The 20298-nt window shown below is 36.2% G+C and overlaps 1 protein-coding gene across 1 annotated transcript in view; it reads right to left on the bottom strand.

Annotated features, from left to right (window-relative positions):
- necab1 (N-terminal EF-hand calcium binding protein 1) overlaps window positions 1-19578 on the bottom strand; it is a 29798-nt gene extending 10220 nt beyond the window's left edge. The window contains exons 1-6 of the mRNA XM_055053793.1: window positions 19406-19578; window positions 16889-16913; window positions 12967-13075; window positions 9462-9487; window positions 9221-9318; window positions 2771-2907 (exon numbers count right to left, since the gene is read on the bottom strand). Of these exons, the coding sequence (XP_054909768.1) occupies window positions 2771-2907; window positions 9221-9318; window positions 9462-9487; window positions 12967-13075; window positions 16889-16913; window positions 19406-19492 (482 nt within the window). The 5' untranslated portion in view covers window positions 19493-19578. The remainder of the gene's footprint in view (window positions 1-2770; window positions 2908-9220; window positions 9319-9461; window positions 9488-12966; window positions 13076-16888; window positions 16914-19405) is intronic.
- Between the last annotated feature and the right edge of the window lie 720 nt (window positions 19579-20298).

Here is a 20298-nt window from a genome sequence, read left to right as displayed (position 1 = left end):
GGCTAATGTGGGGACTGTTGGCTTCATATTTGCTAAATTATGATTTACTTCTAGCTTCCCAGTCCTATTTTCCTTCTTGAATATTTCATTTGTGATTGTTTTCTTGGTAAAACAATCACATAAGCTTAAAAAAACAACAACAACAACAGAATTTTACTCTTATCTTTTAAACAGTGATGTATTGTGAACCCTTCATCCAAACTATCGTAAATTTCACAACTAATGAAGTGGTAATTTATGTGAGGCCCTTGTTTTTCTATTCTAGGATGGAAAGGAGCTTATTCATGGTTATCTGTTTCTGCTAAAAAGGAGCCGGAGGGGCCGATGACACCATTTAGTCTCCATCCAAACCTGGTAAAAACTTTGTTTGAAATATCCCCAAGCTGACATCTGGTATGTACTATGGGTATAGTACGCTGCTGAGTCATGTCCTCAGCTACATATCAACTTTAATTGGCAAAACTGTCAACTTTAAGGGGTAAAAGAGGAATTTGAAAGCTGGAGAGCAAAGCGTGAGGACAGACAGGGTAAAGATGTCCACCTGTGTTTAAGATGGGAAGCCGACATTATTGAGAGAAGTAAGTTTCTAATTACATGCAGCATTCTTTGGAAAACCAGTATAAGTGTGCATGCGACTAAAAAAGTGGTCTGTGCAAATAACACAGCCTTTTCACAAGCACAAATGGACTTTTAACAGCCACCGCAATAACAACTCCTGATGATTGCAGGAGCATAGTGATTACATTCAGACTCACAGGGGGATTTTGCAAGAACACTGACAGAGAAGAGGCAGCTCAGGGAGTGAGGGACAGCCACTTTGAAATGACATAAAATAGAGAGATTCATAAGAAGGGAGGAGAGAAGAGAAGAAAGAACGCTGAAAATGTCTATCAGCGAAGTAGGAAATAATTTGCTCCGTATCCTTGCCTGTAAACATGAAGATAATGATGAACAGGACAAGAAAGAAGCAATGATGGCAAATTTATGTCGTCTTTCCAAAATCACAAGATAGTTTCAGGGAAATCCAAATGTGTCTGAGATTCAATGCATTAAAACGTTTCCAGTTTTACTACATCTGTATCTAAGATCTAAAAGATCTTTGTTAAAGCTTCACCTACTGTTACAGATGAGCACCTGGAAAGGCAAATTATTTTATTAGAAATGATTATTATATTGTTCCAGCAAAGTACTCAGGTTTAGAAGAAACAAAATGTTACGTTGAATCTATTTTTATTTTTTTGTAATGAATAGCTATTCCATCTCAGAAACCTCATTCACAAATAGAGAGATAATGAACTGGACTCTCTTGCTTAACAGAATATTTGAAAACACTTCATGAGAAGCTTAAAAACCCATTAGCAATAGTTATATAAAGTTTTCGCCTATTCCAGGTTGGCGGGCAAGTCACTGACAGGTGAAAAATGTGCGTCATTAGCTGTCATATAAATGTACCGAGCCTCAAATAAACACAGACTATACCTGCAGGGAGGACTCACCTGCATGTCCGTCTGCACACATGCAATCCATGTGAGCAATCTGTGCATGTGTGCTCTGGGTGAGTCATGACCTGAGCACACCGGAGGCATGTTGGAGCTCTGAATTCAGACCCAGACTGATCAAGGACAAGCAGCAGAACCGTCAATAGGGTCAACTTTCTGAATTAAGCTACATAATAGGTTTGGGATTCAGTCATGATGGCTGACTGGACTCTGAAGAGAGATATCCCTGCTGCTGCTGACCATACAATGCCCTGAAGACATAATGTTCAATTTGCATGTACTTACCCTCATCAGTGTTTTTACTCAGTTTACAGAAATCCAAGTTTGTATCGTTTATTTAAGACGCTCTGTTAGAAAACTTTTTTTTTTTCCTCCGAAAGCCATTTCTTGGATGAGAAATATAATCAGAAATGAACTGATAACGTCACAAAAATGTCATCAAGTTAGTCAGAAGATTAGATTTTTCTAAATAGGAACCTGACCTTGTTGAGAAAAATGGATGTAGTTTTTTTAATTCAGCGGTGCAAAATAGTCCTAATTGAGTTGAAAAAACATAGACAACTTCCAACAAGTATTCTTTTGTGACCCAGTGATATCTGACTGAGTCCAAATAACGCAAGTCATTTGAAGTAGCTCCAGTTCATCTTTTATGGGAAAGTGGACAGAAAATACCGGGTCTACTGTTCTCACTGCTGCCTGTTCATTCAAAAGACTGATTTAAAGACTGACTTTTTACTTTATGCTATATTAAATTACTGTGAACAGTCGTACACTGCAAGATAACATTTAAATTGCATTGTAATTGTCCAAAACATGATACTTTATCTTACATTTATATGGTACATTTTGAAAAATGCAATAATATAAAATAGGCTCTGTGCTCCTCTGTCACTTTGATCTACCTTCCCCTATCATTATGATAATCATCTTCTTGTCATCAGGTCCCTCCTGAATCCCTTTCCTTAGATCTTAACAAGCTCTCTTTAATTAGCTGAAATTTGTTCGTCCCCAGAAGAAGAAGATTTACTTATTAAACGAACGATGAGTCACATGAGTTGTACAAGGAAGAGCAGGTGTTCTGACTGGGAACTCGGCGCAGGCATTCTGTGCAAATGCATCTTTCGTGTCAAATATGAAGGATGTAAATTAGGACAAACGGAGCATGCAGACAAGTGGGAGCGTGTAATTATGGGTTTCGGTGTGTGTTTCGCTCATGCTTCTGAGACCGAGTGTGTTTGTTGGTGTGAAGGACCAGAGGGATTCGCACTCACTTCTCCTGGCGGGTCTGCTCGGCTGTGGTTTCCATGGCGCACTCAAGCGAGCTTTGAAGCGAATGAAGCTGATTGGTCGTCTCCTTCAGCAAGAAGCGGGTCACAAACTGCTCCAGGTGGGTGGACTCCTGATAATCCTGTCAATCAAGGTGAGGAAAAGGGGGAGGACAAGTTTGAGTGGGTGGAACAACAAAGGGAAACTGTGGCAGGTTTCACATGCCACTCCAGAGTCACGAAACGTCCAAACCTCCTCTGCTAATTAAAATGTGCCTAGAAGATTGTTCAGGAGAGATTATGCAACGGCGCTGCTGGAGAAGAGACAATATGAAAAGGAGGATGAGTAGAAAATGTCAGGTTTTATGGTTAACAGTTTTATGGTTTTTGTTTTATGGTACCTGACTTTTGTTAGTTTCTGCTCCCCCCCTTCACTGAGCCCACATTTACTAATCACCACACTTCAACTTTATGTCTAAGTCTCTCAGGCAGAACATAGAAACCATTTAAAAACTGTATGAAAACATTCCTACACATCCAGATAGTAATCACTCTGGGCCAATAAAAGCAGCTGCAACATTCGTAAATTAAAGCAATACAATAAGATCCGAGCACAGTAAGGAGTTCTTATTATTATTATTGCGGCAGTATTTTGGTGCTGCTATAATTAAAGTTTCCAGGTTGTTTGGAAACTTTGAATTATTATTTCTTTCTCTCCTTTACGTTCCCTCCTAAAATTAAGGAATTATAACTCCTGTGTATGCTGGTCTTCAAACTCCAAAGTAAAACCAGTAGATGTTTAATAAATGCTGCACCTTCAAGTGGTTTTTGGCCATTTTGAGCTTTTAGTTCTTATTCAGAAAACATTTACGTTTTCCCCTTTAGGAGAAGATAGTAGCATTTGAGTAAGTATCTTGTTTATTTAATTTTCTTCTCTCCTTTTCAGTCAAATCTTTACATTATTACAACTGATACATTACTACTAATGTTATATACTATTTTATTTAACAAAATAAGTATAGATTTTAAGATGTTCAATTGTTGGATACTGCTATAAGTAAATATTTTACTGCTATAAGTAAATATTTTACAAGTAACACACAATAGAAATACTGGAGAAATCAAGAATCTGACTTCTCGAAGAAACCCATCAATGCATTAAGGTGAAGAACACACTTTGTAGACACTTTATATGATTTTGAGACTAAATATATATCTACATTATTTCCATTCAAGTTCCAGTTATGTGATTATATTTGGACACTTGTAGTTTGAGCTAGTTTTAAAGCAGCAGACTGATCCTCACTCCTATTTTTATAAAAGTACAGGAGTGTTTATTTGGGACTCAACAGGAATCCAAACTGGACTATAATCTTGTGGCCACCAGATTAAGACTGAAGGATCTGCAGGTGATTTTAATAACAGATACTGTCATAATAGTCCGGCAAAGATCTTGACTTGATGACTCCTTCAGACGCATCGCGTTTTTCTAATCTACCCAAGACAAGCTTGCAAAGCCAAACAAAGACAACGCCTCCATATTTCTGCCACGCTTGATGGTCACTTTGCATGTTTGATGGAGTTACTGGCACCTTGTCGTTTTCTGTGAGAGATTTTATTTATGTCAGGCTGTGTTTGTTGGATAAACTGATTGAGAGGGGAAAATATACCTCTGACATTGTGGACATGTCATCAGCTGTGGCAGGAACAAAGCGGGAGGGCTGTCTGTTGTTCAGACTCTAATCAAAGAGGAGTGAGAGATGCTTGGCTCTGTCGAGTTTGTGGCGCACATTGTGCAGCTGCTCCCTCAGTTTTCAGCTCAGTGACTGTTTGTACTCTTGACGAGCAAAAAGTGCATTTTAAATCAAATAACTCGCACATGAGTGTACAAAAAATAAAAAAGAGTCTGCTCTTGTAAAACATAGTCGATCACATCTTTAATATTTCTCTTTCTTTATGGAGAATATTTTTTAAGCAATACACATTTGGACATAAATGCACTTTGAGATGGTGACAATAATTTCTGACAGACTGGTAAAGGTCAGCCTCTTGCAGTCTTAGCAATGTATGCATGTTCCACAGATCCACAGTCATTTAACAGCTTCTCATCTGCCTGATTTTTATTTCTTTTTGCCTTCCCTCCATGCTTAATTGACTGCTGCACAAAAGGTCAAACGGGAGCTTTGGTGAAGGCAATGACTTTTAGCTCTCTGCATATTGTTGTGCTTTCCTCAAAGTACCCCTCAGAGCCCAAAATGCCAGAACGTGTAGATAACATCTTTCATCCTCCTTAGTAAAATAGTTAAAAATGAAACACAAATCTCCCTTAAAAACGTTTAAAGCATCAACTGAAACATTTTTATTCATAAACGTTTTCAAAAAGTGATGTTCATTTGTAAATACTTTCCTTTACCTATTCTTAGCAAAATAGCTCAACCTCAGTCAAGCTGGATCGCCACAATTTTTAGACTTAATTTGATCTACAGATGTGACTGTAGATCAAATTAAGACCATTCTAACTCATAATTATACTGATGTGAGCTTCCCAACGTCTTTTCATTGACAGTGTAAAAAAAAAAAAAAACTGTCATATTATAATTGCTATTGACACTGGCTATTCCAACACATTTTCACTCCACATGTTTGCTGTGTCTCCACCTCTCAAGGTTTTATTTCAGTTATGTATTTCTTTCTTTCCACTCTTCCATAAAGGTCAGTGTTGTGGAAATGCACAAATAACCCTGCATAAATAGAAACAGATTGGCTCTGTCAATGGAGAATTCATTTATTATCCCGTCTATATATACTCACCATGTCAGTAATGTCAATTTAACTACCCATACCTGCTAGTATTTCAAAAATAAATTGCTGCATTAGCTGCCTCCACACAATTTTTTACGTTATGATGAAATTATAGTTTTGGAACTGAAATTTGGCTGAAGTAAAATCCATATGGCATCTCTGATGAGATACATGTCGTATTTATTAGATCCACATTCATGTTTCAGCAGTAGTGTGTGTGTGTGTGTATGTAAATGTGTCACACATGCAAATACAATGGCATGTGAATGCACATTATCGGTGCACAAAAAGACCCACGATGCGTTATGGAGCAACTCACATGCAAGCGGCCCCCTCACACACATCCACAGCCAGAGACCGCCCACTCCAACACATGTACGGCTTAACAGAGATGACCGAGATTCAGTCAGTGACTAACACAGCATCTGTTCTCCTCCTGGCTCATCTATTACTCAAGCATTCTCAGGGAAATTTAATAGACCATGCTTTTTTGTAATCATTTCCCTTCTATATAGCATCATATTTTTCTAATGAAGATGTTTCTAATAGTCTAAAGGCATGTGAAGACATCAGCCAATTGAAACCCTGTGTTGCAATTTAGATTTCTGCCGGTTCTGTCCAGGCTGCGCGGGGTACAGTAATTTGTTTTCAAGTGAGGTCAAGTTTCCTTTCTGAGTCAGTGAACACACTGTGAAGAAGTTTGTGATGTCGACTGATGAGTCCTGTTCTTCCCGAGGGAGATTTCTTTTAACAGAGTGAGGCAAAGAAATGACTATTATTATCTGTCTCCTTTGTTCAGCATCTGTTTTTAAAGCTGTTTCATAAAAGAGACTCAATGTTGTGAGTTTTGGTTTGTTTGGATGAAGAAATACTCAACAAAAAATAAAATACATTCCAAGTGAGTTTGTTGTTTTTTTTCATTGATTCTTGTTTTTGGTGAGGCTCTATTTGTCCTTTTTCTTCTTCTTCAAGCGCTTTTCTTTTATTACACATTTCTCCTTTTTTGTGGTGCATTTATGTTTCACCAAATTATTTTTCATTTCTTTCTGTGGCTTGTCTGTTATGTTCCAACTTTATACAAATAAAAATGCAATAACTTTGTAATTTTTTTCTACTTTTGGTGTCTTTGTTCTTTTTCAATTTTGATTCTGTTGTGATCACGTTAAATCCCTACCATTTCTTCTTTGCGTTGATTGTCATTCTCTCCAAATTTTTATGTTAGGTTTATGTAAAATGTCGTAGTTTCAAGTCTCAATTTTTGTTGTTGCACATATGTCTTTAGTCCTTCCCACCTTTCATTAGTTATTTTTTTCTTAGATCCCTTTATACTAAAAATATTAAGAAAAATAAATGGGATTAGCTAATTGTTACCCAGACTAACAATAGCAGCACACACTCAAAAATAATGTATTTCTTGGCATCCTACACATTTTACTGCAGCTATCTTTATGTTTTAGGTGAATACAGGCATGTTTTATTTTGAAGTCATGGTATTCTGAAGTGCCTTTTTGCTGAAATTGTGCCATACAAGTGAAATTGCCTTGTGCAGAAGAAGGCGAAGAACGCTGCATTTGAAAGAAAATCCCAACAGCCATGTAGGAAAGTCGGTAAACCTGTAGCCCTCTGTTGAGATAAAACCAAAAGTCTGACCACTAGCCCACATGCAAAGCACCATGTAAGCTAAAAATCTAACAAGACGATTCACCCTGAACACACCGTCCCCACAATGGAAAAAGGTGGTAGCTTTGCATTGTAATGCAAAGGTGTTCATGGAAAAGTTGCAGTCAAAGTCCAACAAAAAGGTCAGCTTTGAATTATTTTGGTAAATAATTACAATTTGAATGCAAAAATTTTAACTTTTAATGGACTTTCACTGAAACTTGCATTAAAAGTGTCATTATTTACCGAATGACACTTCATGACAACAATCATAAACATTCACAGCGACTTATTCATGTTTATGACATTGACATGTCAGTCTTATGCACACTCCTTTAAATAAAGTGTTACCAGCCATTTTTTTCCTAAACAGATATTTTATCTAACAGCTTTCAGTTTCAGGGGTGGTAAAGATCTGAGGAGGATCTTCTTCTCCTTTCATCTGTCAAAGATTTAATCTGCATCACCCTCATCACTACCTATTCACTCATCTCCTCGCTCTCTCTTTCCATCTTCAATCTTTCTTTTCTGTTTTTTACACCAGAGGATCAATATCTATTGTCCAGCGCTGTTGCAGTCTATTAAATTTTATGTTTACTTACTCCACAAGTTTAGGACAGAATATTTTGTTCTGAAGTTTAATGACTATGAATAAGCCATACCGCATCTTTTTAGGCTCTGTAATGGAAATTTGACTAATGGAAGATCAGAGGGAGTCGGTATGGTGACACGCTGAGACAGACTTGACTTGCAGCTAAAAGACGGGGCCACTGTAAGAAATCAAGCATCTCTTTGTTTTTTTATTAAATTACTCAAATTTAGCTTGACTTTTGTTTGACTTGTGTTTTTCTGCCACACCACATGAATCATGGTTTGAAAGGCACAAACATGCTTATGATATTTAAATCTAAAAGTAAAATGTAATCATTTTGGTCCATTTGAGGGCAATTTAAATCATTAGAAAGAAAATTTTGAATTGTCTAAAAGCGGGGAAGGGGATGGTAATGAAGTGCTGAGTAAAACAAAGGCATGTTGAGTCCTGCTGGAAAGTTTTAGCCATATATTCTTATACCTAGTTCAAGTCTGGATTGAGATGTGCTGACTTGGTCCTAAACAGGCTATTTTTAATCTAAAAACCCACTGAATTAAAATGATTGTGCAAAGAAGAGTGAGCCAAAATACCTCCACAAGCAACGTAAAAGACTTGAATAGATACGAATAGACACTAGCAACTGTTTTTATTTTCTAAGCTTGATTTTCTGTACATCGGGGTATGATATGCTGCTTGTTGAGAACCCATTTGTATTTAATTAATCTCTTTATTTATATTGATCAGGTCAGGTTGTGGGAACTTCTTCAATTTTTCCAGGTTATGTTTCTCTGAGGATCAGAAAATGTTAAAGGTGGAAAACAAGCAAAAGCAGAAGAAATCTGTAGGAGTGCAAAGACTTCCTCAAGACACAGATTTGGTGCTTTTTTTTATTTTTTATGAAAGCCAGTGTTTACTTCAGTATACAACATGCATTAATTATTATCAATTTAAGCCCTTGAAAAGACAGTGTAAGTGCTTAAAGTGACTGGGAGTATCAGACATTAGACAGCAATACTGAAAAATTGATTCGAATAACTTCTCATTTATTGTGCAAAATTGTTAATAAAACATATTTTGAAAGATGAAAGAAAGATGTTATAACACTACGGAAATAAAACGTCGTGGTGGTTTAAAAAATTTATTTTCAATGCAAAACCTTGCAGTTGGGGGTTTTGCAGTTGCAGTTTTGCGGTTTGGTCAAAAGTTTGCACATTTTTATGCCATAAAAAAGTGCAAATTTTTTTGCTATATGCAAGGCAGAGCAAATTAAATATATTTAAAAAACACACACAAATAAAATGTCTAGAAACTCAAGAGAAAAATAAATGAATATTGAAAACTGATGAAACAATTTTCATTGTGTGTGTGTAATTGTGAAATTAGCGCTATTTCCTTTAGCCTACCTTCTTTGTTTTGTCCATTGCTTTTAGTATGGACATATTCAGTTCTTCCAAAGCTGCAAGAACATTCTCATATTCACCAAGGTGCTGGGAGAAATACTCTACAGACCAAGAGAAAAATAGAAAATACAGACACAAAGGGATTTATTCAGATGTCCAGTGGGATTTGGTGACAGCGATCAAAATGTCGCTAAGGATTTGAGTGTTTCTCTGAGAGTGAAGTGACAGTACAGCTTCAGCTTACCACAAAGTTCATCCGTGTCCACATTGCTGTAAAAAGACGACAAAACAGGAATATTTAAATGCCATGAAAATCTGCAGGGTTTCACAATTATTATTATTATTTCCCATCTAATAAACTCTTTTTTAGACAAACTGATATGATGATAAATGATGTGCAGACAACATAAAGGGAAGAAACTCATTCAAGAAAACATTTAATATATTTTTGCATAAATGCTCAATTTTATGAGATCTGAAAGCAATAGTCCAAAAAGAAAGGAAGCTAAAAACATAGGCGATTGCAAAATCATACAATCTGTCTTTCAGTCATTGTACAAGCCCTTCAGATACTTTTCAGATTTATAAAACATTTCCTTTTTACAGTGACAAAAACTGAAGATGGAGGTTGGCCTAAACTCTGCTCAACAGAAGCTGCAGCTGTTTTTCACCTGGGAAAAAAGCTGCAGAGATGAGCTTGTCTGAACAAGAGAAAACACTTAGAGACATGGAGGCTGGCTGGGAACAGAGGAAGTTAGAAAATAAACTGCAAAACAGACCATTAAGCTCTTTTTGATGTGACCTTTTTTCATTTCACATCAACTAAAAGATGATATGACGCTAACATAGCGACAAAAACAGCAGATGAAAATGTCACCATCAAGATGTTCATTAGCAGTTTTCTAAGAAACCAAGCATATATTTAAAAGCAGACGTATTGAGTAATGTTTGGGTGTTGCACACCCAACCGAGGAGCCTGGTCAGCAGGACCTAAAGCTCAGTGACTCATTCTCTGATCAATACAGGACTCAATCTGAGAGCTCTAAATGGGTTCCTAACAACTTCACTGCCTTTTAACTGAGAGACATTGGGGCAAATTCACCTTGAGTTTAACATGGATTTAAAAAAAAAAGACTCAGCTGTGACAGAGAGGATGACTGGAAGGCGAATGATATCAATTATAGTAACAAAAACATCAATCTGATCTTCTTTTCCTCCAAAGTGATGATAAATTCTCAAAATATTAATGTTTTCATGACACTAAGGTGTGATACTTAAAGGTGTGTCTTAATATCTGTCACTATATGTAAGAATTATTTCATGTAACAAATTTAGAAATTCAAAAAAGGTTTTAAAGGTAATCAATTAGAACACTTCAAACTGTGAATATTGTAATAAACTCAGATCGTAGACCTCTCCATTCAATTACACAAATTTTCACAAGCTTGAAAGTTTTGACTTGTAAAGTTTTATCTGGAAGGATCGTCTGTTTATGTTCTCTATCTTTCTATGTGGAAAATCTGAGGCATGTGGTAAATAAGGAATAAATCTTTTTATTGTCTGTTTTTGTGTTTGTCTTCAGACGTTAAAGTCGTCTTTTTATTTCTTCACCGCTTTTGTTTTTGTCCCAGCGTCGTTTTCCGTCGAAGCTAAATTTTGTATTTAGCTTCGACGGAAAACGAAGCTAAAGATAACACGAGTCCAAAGGCAGCTTTAACGTTCCCACAGAGAAATCTACAGAAAGCTTTTTGCTCGGGAGGAGATACATGTGTCACAAAAAGAGGACAAATCACTGGAATCTCCTTTTGCATCAACCTAAAATGAAGATAATGCATAACAATATATGTCTTAAATGAAGTCCATAAATAAGGGCAAGAAATTGAGTCATAAATTTATTTAATATTTAATAGGTATTAATGTTGTTAAGCTGCCAAATAACTACACTGATTTTTAAAAAAAAATTTATGGTCATCTTGTGTCTCAAAACATTGCATTCTGTGATGAACCTAAAACTTTTTTTTTAATTCACAGTTTTTAATTAACCTTTCTCAGAGGAATTGGATAAAGGGTGATCAACAGGATAACAAATGAGTGATTAGGCTATTTAACATTTCAATAGTACTCCTATTTCTTTGTATGATTTTAAATCTACTCTAAAAAAAAGAAAGAATGAATTCAGCTTTACTTTTCTCTGCAAACACAGCTGTGGTGGTTTTATAAATAAATGTGACAAAAGTGCATTTCTTTCAATGCGTTGTCAGCTGTTGTTAAAAGAGTTCAGTAATTACGTAATGCGCCTCAACAGATACAGACCATGCAGTTGGAAATTGCTTTACAAATTATGGCTTTGAAGATAATTAACCTAGTTGCTCATTTTGTGTTCAATAAAAACTTACTGTGGAGTCAAACAGCAGAAAATCTGCTGAGGCAGTGATTATAATCCCAAGCAGAATTTTTCAAATAACATCTGATGTTTGCTTTACTGTTACAGGACTGGAACTAAACTGTTCACCTCTCTGTAAGATAAAAATTACACACCATGATATCAGAAGAGCTGCTACTTGACAGAAAATGTTTGTATTTTATGCACAATTTCTAAAAATTCACAGCTTGTTCGCTACTTTTCTAATGTGCTCTATAAGGAGTGAAAAGTCTTGTATTGTATCTACAAAATATCGCAAAGCAGAAAGTTTTTAGTATTTCCAAGCTTCAATTTCGTAAGCATAGTTTCTTACAAACACACATTTACAACACTTGCCTTTCAGTCTATTGATCAGGAAAAATAACATTTCATGTTGAGAAGTCTTTCATGTGTTTAAAGCCTTCAAAGGGAAAATCAATACAAAATGAAAGATCACACAGATTTACTTCTTTCTCTCTATTGTGAATTTGCAAAGACAAAAGAACTTGGACAGACATCCAGTTGGACTTAAAAGTCTTACCTCACATCGTCAGGACAGTTAACCCATTTCAAATTGGGTCATTTAGAATAAAACTGTGAATAAAGTTTAACCCTCCTGTTGTCCTCGGCTTATGTCGACCGAGGACAAGCCCTTAAAAAATATGTTTTTCAATTGCAGCTGCATACAGAAACTTTAATCTAACAGTCCTGCATCAGAACTATGGTGTGCACAACTCAGGGGGAAGTTTAGGCTCAAGCAATCCAAATGTGAACTTTACAAAAGAAATAAAAAATAACCAAACCCAGGCCTCAGGTCAGACTGACCGGAAGACTAAGGAAATCACAGCTGGACAGGCAAACAGTATGGAATGGCATCACTGATCTCCGTAAAACTGATATCTTTTCAAATTTCCCCCCTCCTGTTGCCCTCGGGTTGACATGACCCGAGGACAAGCCCTTATAAAACATTTTTTTAATTGCAACTGCATACAGAAACTTGAAATCTAACAGTCCTGAATCAGACCTACAGTGTTCACAACTCAGATGGAATTTTCTGCTGCAGCAATTCAAATGTGAACTTGACGAAAAAAATAAGAACAACCTCCTCTTGTCTTCGGGTCAAAATGACCCGAAGACAAGAGGAGGGTTAAGCAAAGCCACCGTTTTCTATAAACTTGTGAAATGAGTCAATATTCTGAGAACACCTTTGTTATCAGAGAAATAAGAGTTTGATCATGTCTGCGTCTCTTTGCATAAATTTCATATTTTTCCAGTCTGTTCACGTCTGAAATCTGCCTTGTGTGCTTAGGCAAATTGAAAAACAAAATGAAGCAATTACTCGACTCACTCTGTGTTATGAGAATCAATCGTGTGGAAAAGCTCCTTCAGTTCCTCGGCTGTCAGGACTCCGTCAGAGAAGTAGGATTTGAATTCATCAAAAGACAGCTTCCCGTCATCTGAGGGGGAAATTAAGATTAGGATTCATGGACAAATCTTATTTAGGTAAGGTTGTTGTAGTGGTCATAATAATTAACAGGAACAATGTCCTCCTGTCACATAAAAACATCTTAATAGCTCATTTTAACTTTATTCTGATAAAACACCTGCAGACTTAGTTGAGATTTGCCAAACTGTGAAATAACACCAAGGAGTTGCAATAAATGCGTCAAGCCTCTCATTGCTCTTTGTGACACTTTAGGAGCAATCCAACCGAACAGAAATTGATGCTCTTGTTTTTATTATCCCAACAAATAACGTCTTGTCTGTGTGGGGTCGTCATGAGTTTTTCCATTAAACTAATGTGATAGCAATCTCACAACAATCAGTTACTTTTATGCGCTGAGGCTCTGCAATTATGAAAAGAATAAAGTAACATAAAATATTTATGAGCGAAGGATAAACAGAAGTTTGCAGAGAAGAACCTGAATATCAAAACGCAGACATTTCGCCTGCGGCTTCTTCTGCCCGTCTGTGTGGACCGAAGGTGGGTGATCTTTAACCGTTCACTGCTGATCTGCCACAGATCTGACGTTGAGTACGAGTGTTGTGTTTCCATAGATACCACAAGGAAAAGCCACTTGCACAGAAACGCAACGTAAAGTGACTCACAGTCCATGAGCTCAGATAGCGAAGCTTTGAAGTCTTGGCACGTGTGCCGTTTTTTTTTTTTTTATGCAACGCTAAAAACAAACATGCAGGACGGCCTCAAAGCTTTTACAGCGTGGGATGGAGGATATTTAATGGATACAGGAGTACGTCATGCCCTGTGAACAATTTCTGAGCTTTTTTTTTGTTTTGTTTTTTTGCCTTCTCAGGATGTGAAATTGAAAGTAAGAGTTGCTTTCTGAATGGCTTTCGAGGCCCTGGGGTTCAAACAAATTCACAGACCATTGTAGATAAGTCCTACTGCAGCAAATCCTCCCCGAACCACACAGTGTTTCAAACCTTGCATGGACTACAGTTCCTGGCAGAAGTATTCTGACCTGAATACTCTGTTGAACCAACCTCCAGCGCAAGTAGGGTCAATTTAAGGCCAAACTTTATTCTTTGAACATCTGGAGACAGACATTTTTCTGCTTTGCTAAATAGCTAGTACTCTGTCATTGGAGAGTTATATTTAAAGTAACATTATTTTTTCAAGATTTGCTACAGATTCTTGATCAGATTTAGGTCTGATCTTTGACTAGGCCATTCTAAACACGCAAGTAGCGTTAGAGCACGTCAAAGCTCTGAGTATATCTCAATTGTTTTAAAATCTTCGAGAGGTTTTTGTCCAGAATTATCCTATAATTCAGGTTTTCTGCTCATATTTAACTCGGAAAAAATATGTTGAATTTTTTTTTTAAATAACATGTTCAGTTCTAATGAATCCTTTTAAACCACCCTGGAAACCTTCCAGAAACATTTGTATTTTATTAAACGTCGTCATGTGGGCAAATTTTCATCTTCCAACCACAAATATCTCCCTTGAAATAATCTTTTGCTCTATTTACTTTTTTTGTTTATGTGCACATTACTGTCAACATAAAACATGATCCTTGGGGATAAAACAAAACAAAACCTAAATATTTTATCAAATTCATACAGACAATGCCAGTTCAGTTGCTTTTTATGACATACTTGTGGCACATCAACATAAAAGAAATCAAACCATTTCTAAAAGAAATGCTTGACCTCACAGTGTTTCTGCTAATGTAAAAATTAATTTAACAAAAAAACAAAACAAAAAAATCACTGGAAAGAGTAAACTCAAACATGTGCTCAAAGAATCCTTTTTGCTTTGAATTGAGCAACACGTTTAAAAAATGAGTCGGAGGAACAAAAAGGAGGAATATTTCACCACCACAGTTTTCCAACATGATTGGTAAGAGAATCAGATTTTGACAAAAGTTGAAAACTGAGCAAAAGCATTTTTTTTTCTTTTGAATGGTCATAAGAAAAAACCTGAATGTCCCATGAAATAGTCAATTCTTTCAACAGAAATGTTCATATGTCTAATCTTTGAATGTCTTCTTCTTCTTTGAAGAAGAAAGTGATTTATCAACAAATGTTGGGTTACGGTTACCCCAAAGCGCCTCAATGACATCAAGACTTTTACTCAGCCTGGAACTGTCCTTGTCTTATTTCTCTACCAGCTCTTGGTGGGTTTTTGTTTTGCACAGCATCTCAAACACACACTAATGTTGGATTTTATGTCCTACTGCAGCAAATCCTCCCCAAACCATGACACTTACCCCAGTGGCCATGTAAGCAGTTTATTAAAATACTAATAAAAATATTAGACCGCTTTAAATCTCTTAGAAGACCCATAAGCTGCAAACATCTTCAGGACTCCCAATTTATTCCTCACCAGTAATTATATAAGTGTTTATCATTTTGCAGAAAATCTTGGAAGACCTTATTGTCAATTGTTATTGGTTATTTATCTTACTTGAATCTACCAGTGCTGTTTAAATGTGTATTTCCTGAGCCATCACCATCTTCTCTGAAAAATCTTGAATAATATGATATTTAACTTCCCGTTTGGATTAATGAAGATTTTTTTTTATAATTCAATGGATGTACACAGATTGTCACAGAGTACTCAAATTTTTCCACACATAATGTTTAAAAATTGTATCTATTCATACATACAAGATTTAGGACAAATAATTACAAAGAAAAAGCAATGAATGCTCAAAAATGACCCAGAAGCTCATCCAAACTCTATGGGATCTTTTTGGGGTTAATGGAGGTGAAGTGCAAAAAATCGGCCTCTCGTCTCACAAATAAAAACCTTCAGTTCTCTTTGGAAACGACGAATACCTCGCCTGCAGGCCGAAAAGAAGAGAGAGCATCTGACTTATTTGCAATGTGCCATCTAAAAGCCAGCCTCTCCAGTGATACCAGGCTGCATTAGTCCTCACAGCATGGGCAACATTTGCACATCTATAAAAGGCTCCATCAATGCTGAATTATAGAGACAGCTCCTGTAGCAACATATCCATCCAGTTGATGAAACAAAACACAGAGAGAGAGAAAAAAAAAAAAACAGCAATTCGTCCTCCTGATGGTTTAAAGATGAGGTGATGTAACACATGGGTAAATGTGACTCTGTCCCACATTTTTCGAACTTGTTTCTGCATTCAGTTTGGGAGTCACATTTAGTTTAACAAAGGAAAAGACATTAACATATCAAAGGTTGATTCCTTTTTAGCACCAGAACTAACACACACACACACACACACACACACACACACACACACACACACACACACACACACACACACACACACACACTCACACTGTCTTATTTACTAATCTTCAGAAGACCTTATTGACATTTAACAAGGCTATAAATCTTTTGGATTGCGATGGGGTTTTTATCAACATTTATAAGGAATCTATTTTCTGCTCCTTGATGTTTTCATAAGAAGCCATGTGTATCATTAGGTAGGCTATGTATCTTACATTATTGAGTCATGAAAACATAAAACATCAAATCAAATGAAATGAAATTCTTCCTTTAGCAATCAGGCAGCCAGCCTTAAGGGCCACCATAATAAAAGTCTCTGCAAATTGTGAAAATTTCTGCTTTTTCTCTTCGTTGGTGCTCTAAAACAGAACAGCGACGGGGTCAGTTTCCTGTTTCCATGGAAACAGCATCAGCAGACAGTCATGATTGGAATTTCATTCAGAAAGTGCGTCTGGTCCTTCACACATCAGAATGATGCAATGGATTAATACTCGATGTGCAGCTGCATGCGTGTGTTTGCTGTCGGGATACGTACCGTTTTTGTCGGCCCTCCGCAAAATCTGCAGCCAGAGAGAGGGGAAAAGTGGGACGTCAGAAAAGGTGACAACTCATCAAAGTTAGAGTGGATGTGTGTGCTGGGGTGCGTGAGAGTGAAGATCATTGATCACACTTGCAAAAGTGGCATGTCATTGAATTATTGATCGCGCTGTCCCAGAGTCCACTGGAGATGAAAGAGAGGCTGGCAGTGACCACATCAGCTTCAAACTGCTCAAATCACATGCTGAAAATAGCTGCACCCGCCTTTAATTCACATCAAATTTAACTTGCAGCTAATAGACAGTAGTGACAGGAATCTTTACTTCAGATAGAAACAACACAAACACTTCAGATAGAAATATTGACTGATTGATGGACTGATTCTTATGCCTTTGCATGTGTTGTGTTTTGATTCCCTTTTTTCTCATCAAAACCCAGCAGATACGTCTCAGTCACCATAGTCCTATTTGGAAGTTGGCATAATGATCAAAATCCCTTCAAAAATATTGCTTAACACTTGTACCTATTTTTCAGCTAAAAAGACTCAATTAAATGCTTTATAAATCCATAAATCTGTATTTTGTTGATTTTCAACAAAAGTGAAAAAAGCACAAATCTTGACAAGAGTTTCTGCCATGAATAGAAACTTTTTTATCAAAAGAATGAAAATAATTTGCATTTTATGACATCATATGCTTTCTAAAATGCCTGACAATAAATTTTTTGCAGCTAAGAAGTCACCTAATTGGTAAAATAACCTGAATGAAGCCAGCGACATCAATGAACAAATTGCATCATGAAGACAAATGAACAGACTGGATAAAAGTGAGGAGAGATTTCAAGCAGGATTTTGTCACAAAACATCCCAAGCTATGGACATCACATGGCACTCTGTTCCAATCTATCGTTTGAAAGTAATTCATGGATATTTCCTAGTTCAGCACTAGTTTGGGGATGTAATGCCACATAGACTTTTTTAAAAAGTTCAGGGACTCCAAATATTGATCTGTATAGAAAAAACAAGTCTTCAAGGATAATATGAGACACTGTTTGCTTCACCTTATCTTATGTTGAACATGTTTTATTTCAAACATGAAATCTAGATGTAGCTGGGTTTCATTTAACATATATATTTTTTAATAAATGAAGCCGTAAATGGAAGTACAAGTCATTTAATTCCTCTGAAACAAAACTTTCTTTTCCAATATGCGGGTCATCTCCACAAACACGCCGGCAGAGACGTAAAAACATTTTTAAAAAACCTGGCTTCCAGGATTAAGCGACTGCTGTTGTCGGAGTTTGTGCCAAACAGATCAGCTCAGGCTGAGGTTTGAAATCTGCCTGCCAGATTCCCTCCGACAGCAAGCTCTGGTTTCTTTCCCAGCCTCTTCACTGTTTGACACGACATGACGCATCTGAAACGCTGCTTTGCACCCAAAATAACATGTAGCTATTTGCATCGGCATCCAACTTTCCTTCATAAGACCAAGGGATGCCGACAGGTTTCTGTAGGAGACAATGCAGGTGAATCAAAGCATAGAGGAATGCTTAAAGGAGTTCTGAGTAATGAGGTGATGGATGAAGGGCAGGAGGAACGAGGCGAAGAAGCTCCTAAGAGATGATTTCCCACTCTTATCTGCATACACATGTGATTTTCATATTTAATTCCTCATCATGAGGTTGTGCTCTGTATATTCAATAACAGTAATCTGCAAAGATTTTTCTGTTTGAAAGTTAGATTGAGTGGTTTGATCTAAAATGAAATAATTACGTGACTTAATCAGCAGATTTAATTTAATCATTATTAAATTTGTTTTCATTCTTCTTATTATTATTACTACAGTTATAAAGTAGGAAACGTGTATTTGAACATTATTTTTCAATGTTATTACATACTTCAAAATATTATTCAAACAACATGCAGCTATAATGATTAATTATGCTATTTTGTCATTTGTATTGTGATCATTATTTTAAAAAATAATAATTGCAATTACATAATAATAATAATAATAATAATTTTAGATGCATACATAAAAATAATAAAGACAATATTATGTTGAAAAATTTAAAACCACTAAAACTATGAATAAAAACAAAGTGGAATCTGAACATCTCAATGTGAAATTGCTAATGACACCCCCCAATTTCAAATTAAAAATACAAAACAAATAAAATGCAATAAATTCATGGCAGGATGAAATATTGTTTTTGTTTATGAACCCTGATGTGTGGGTGGAATTTTAACCTTTATAAATCATTCAATTAATTGCTTAATAAAGGTAAGTCCTGTCAAATCCGTTGATTTGTTGGAGCAGAAACCCTCCATTAAACGGTCATTAACAATTGTGAAATGTATCCAAACCGTAAGTAAAACTAATTTCTTTACGCATCAATCAAAATAGCAAAAAAAAAAAAAAAAAAAAAAACCTTTTTAAAGTCTTGCACTTAAACTAAAGATCAAAAGCAACGCTGTGAGTTTATTTTGTACAAAATGAATGAAAAGGACACTTACATCAATAAAAATGGACATTCCCTTTTTCAGCTCCAGCTGAGTGCAGGGCTCCTCGGACACAGACTGAAGCTCCTCTGAACAATCCATCCTCCCCAATGCTGCTTCAGATGTAAACTGCAGAGGAATGTGTCTGCTTGTGCCTTTTTCCACTGATTACTGCCACAGCTGAAGAAAGCTTCTGCGAAGTCAGAGAGAAGCAGCCACAGTTTCCTGATAACAGTGTGTCAGTTTAATATTGAATCCATGCTGTTTTAGAACAAAAACGTCTGCGCTTGCTTGTTTTGACTTCATCCTAAGCAAGATTTTGTATCGGAAATTAGTACATTATTTTCTCATGTGTGTATGCCTTCAAACATCAACACATTTGTCATTTGTGATGCTTTTACTTTGAAATGTTTGCTGATGCCTATCGCTGTCTTATTTCCCAGACTTGATTCTAAGCTGAAGGAAAGTGAGAACCTTTTATTACTGTTTCAAACTTTAAATATGTGCACACATACTTGTAAACTTTCATTAAATAACATCACATTATTTCACTGGTTGAAACATTAAATAATAACATAAAGAAGATGAGTGGGACACGCTCAGTCCAATGAGCATCACAAATATGACAAAACAAGAGAGAAATGTACAGCAAACCTTTTGTGGAGGGTATAAATACCCCAAAAGAGGTCAACTTAGCTTTGATATTAAAGCGATCTTACAGACATCTACAACTCTGAGGTTTAAATTTCTTTTTTTGTGAAAGTATGAATTAGGACTGAAAATTGCATTATTCACTTACTTTCTCAAGATCAGATATTTTTATTTAAATATTTTCTGAGAAAATTTTTTTTCTTTTTCTTTGAACTTTTTTAATATTTTATATCCCTGGGTTTGTGAACTTTGAGTCA

This window comes from Poeciliopsis prolifica, unplaced genomic scaffold (genome assembly GCF_027474105.1).
Source record: "Poeciliopsis prolifica strain line A6 unplaced genomic scaffold, Auburn_PproV2 SCAFFOLD038, whole genome shotgun sequence".
Classification (NCBI taxonomy): domain Eukaryota; kingdom Metazoa; phylum Chordata; class Actinopteri; order Cyprinodontiformes; family Poeciliidae; genus Poeciliopsis; species Poeciliopsis prolifica.
The sequence above is the reverse complement of the archived record's forward strand: the minus strand, read 5'-3'. Positions and strand labels throughout refer to the sequence as shown.